The sequence below is a fragment of the Corapipo altera genome, unplaced genomic scaffold, assembly GCF_003945725.1.
Source record: "Corapipo altera isolate COAL_440 unplaced genomic scaffold, ASM394572v1 64, whole genome shotgun sequence".
Taxonomy (NCBI): domain Eukaryota; kingdom Metazoa; phylum Chordata; class Aves; order Passeriformes; family Pipridae; genus Corapipo; species Corapipo altera.
This window is the reverse complement of record NW_020884893.1, coordinates 5,738,803-5,739,690: the sequence shown is the minus strand read 5'-3', so window position 1 is coordinate 5,739,690 and position 888 is coordinate 5,738,803. Positions and strand designations below refer to the sequence as shown.

The following is an 888-nucleotide window of genomic DNA, read 5'->3' as shown; positions in this document are numbered from 1 at the left end:
CCCCCGGACCCCCGGGCACAGCATCCCCCGGGCACAGCATCCCCCGGCCCCCCGCCCGGCGGTGCCCCCACGTGCGCGCCCCGCCCCGCAGCCCCTCCGCCCGCGGGCACCGGCGGCGGCCTCGGCCCCCGCACCTGCCGGGCCGGGCTGTGCCGCCCCGCTCACCCAGCAGCAGCAGCCGGTGCGTCTGTTTGTACTCCCGCTTCTCCGCCTTCAGCGTCTTGTCGATGCTCTTGCTCCGCTTCTTGTCCGCCCGCTCCTTGGCCACCAGGTCCTGCCGCAGCCGGTGCCGCACCTGCGGGTCCCCGTGCTCCGCCGCCGCGCCGGGGGTGTCCGGCTCGCCGCGGCCGCCGTAGGGCGCGGAGGGGTGCGCGGCGGCCAGGCGGGAGCGCAGGCTGTAGCACAGCCCCATGGTGCCGGAGCCGCCCGCCCTACGGCGCCGCGGGCATCGCTCTCCGCCGGCCGGGGCGGGCAGGGCGAGGCGAGGCGGCGGCTCCCGGCGGCCTCTTAAAGCGGCCCCGCTCGGCGGGCGCGGGGCGCGGGTCCCGTCCCGTCCCTCCCGTCCCGCCCCCCGGCCGGTGCCGCGCCGGGCCCGCGGGAGCGGCCGCACGTGATGCGGACACGTTTTTCCGTATTCGCTGGAAAGCGGCCCCCGCCGCCCGGGGGGGGGGGGGGGGGCGCCCCCCCTCCCCCCCCCCCCCCCCCCGCCGTGTCCCTTCGTGTCACTTCTGCCCTCTCCGGGGTGCGGGGGTCGCGTCCCGCAGTGCCCGGGGACTGCCCTCCCCGCGCCTGCCCCGCGGGAGGTGCCGGGCAGCCCACCACGGGCTGCGAGTGCCGGGAGAGCCGGGGGTCAGCGCTTCCCATTCCCAACATCCCAAACGGACGGAG

General features: G+C 79.7%; 1 protein-coding gene across 1 annotated transcript in view; it reads right to left on the bottom strand.

Annotated features, from left to right (window-relative positions):
* GNAS (GNAS complex locus) overlaps positions 1-429 on the bottom strand; it is a 140,545-nt gene extending 140,116 nt beyond the window's left edge. The window contains exon 1 of the mRNA XM_027645789.1: positions 166-429. Within this exon, the coding sequence (XP_027501590.1) occupies positions 166-412 (247 nt within the window). The 5' untranslated portion in view covers positions 413-429. The remainder of the gene's footprint in view (positions 1-165) is intronic.
* Positions 430-888: the final 459 nt, after the last annotated feature.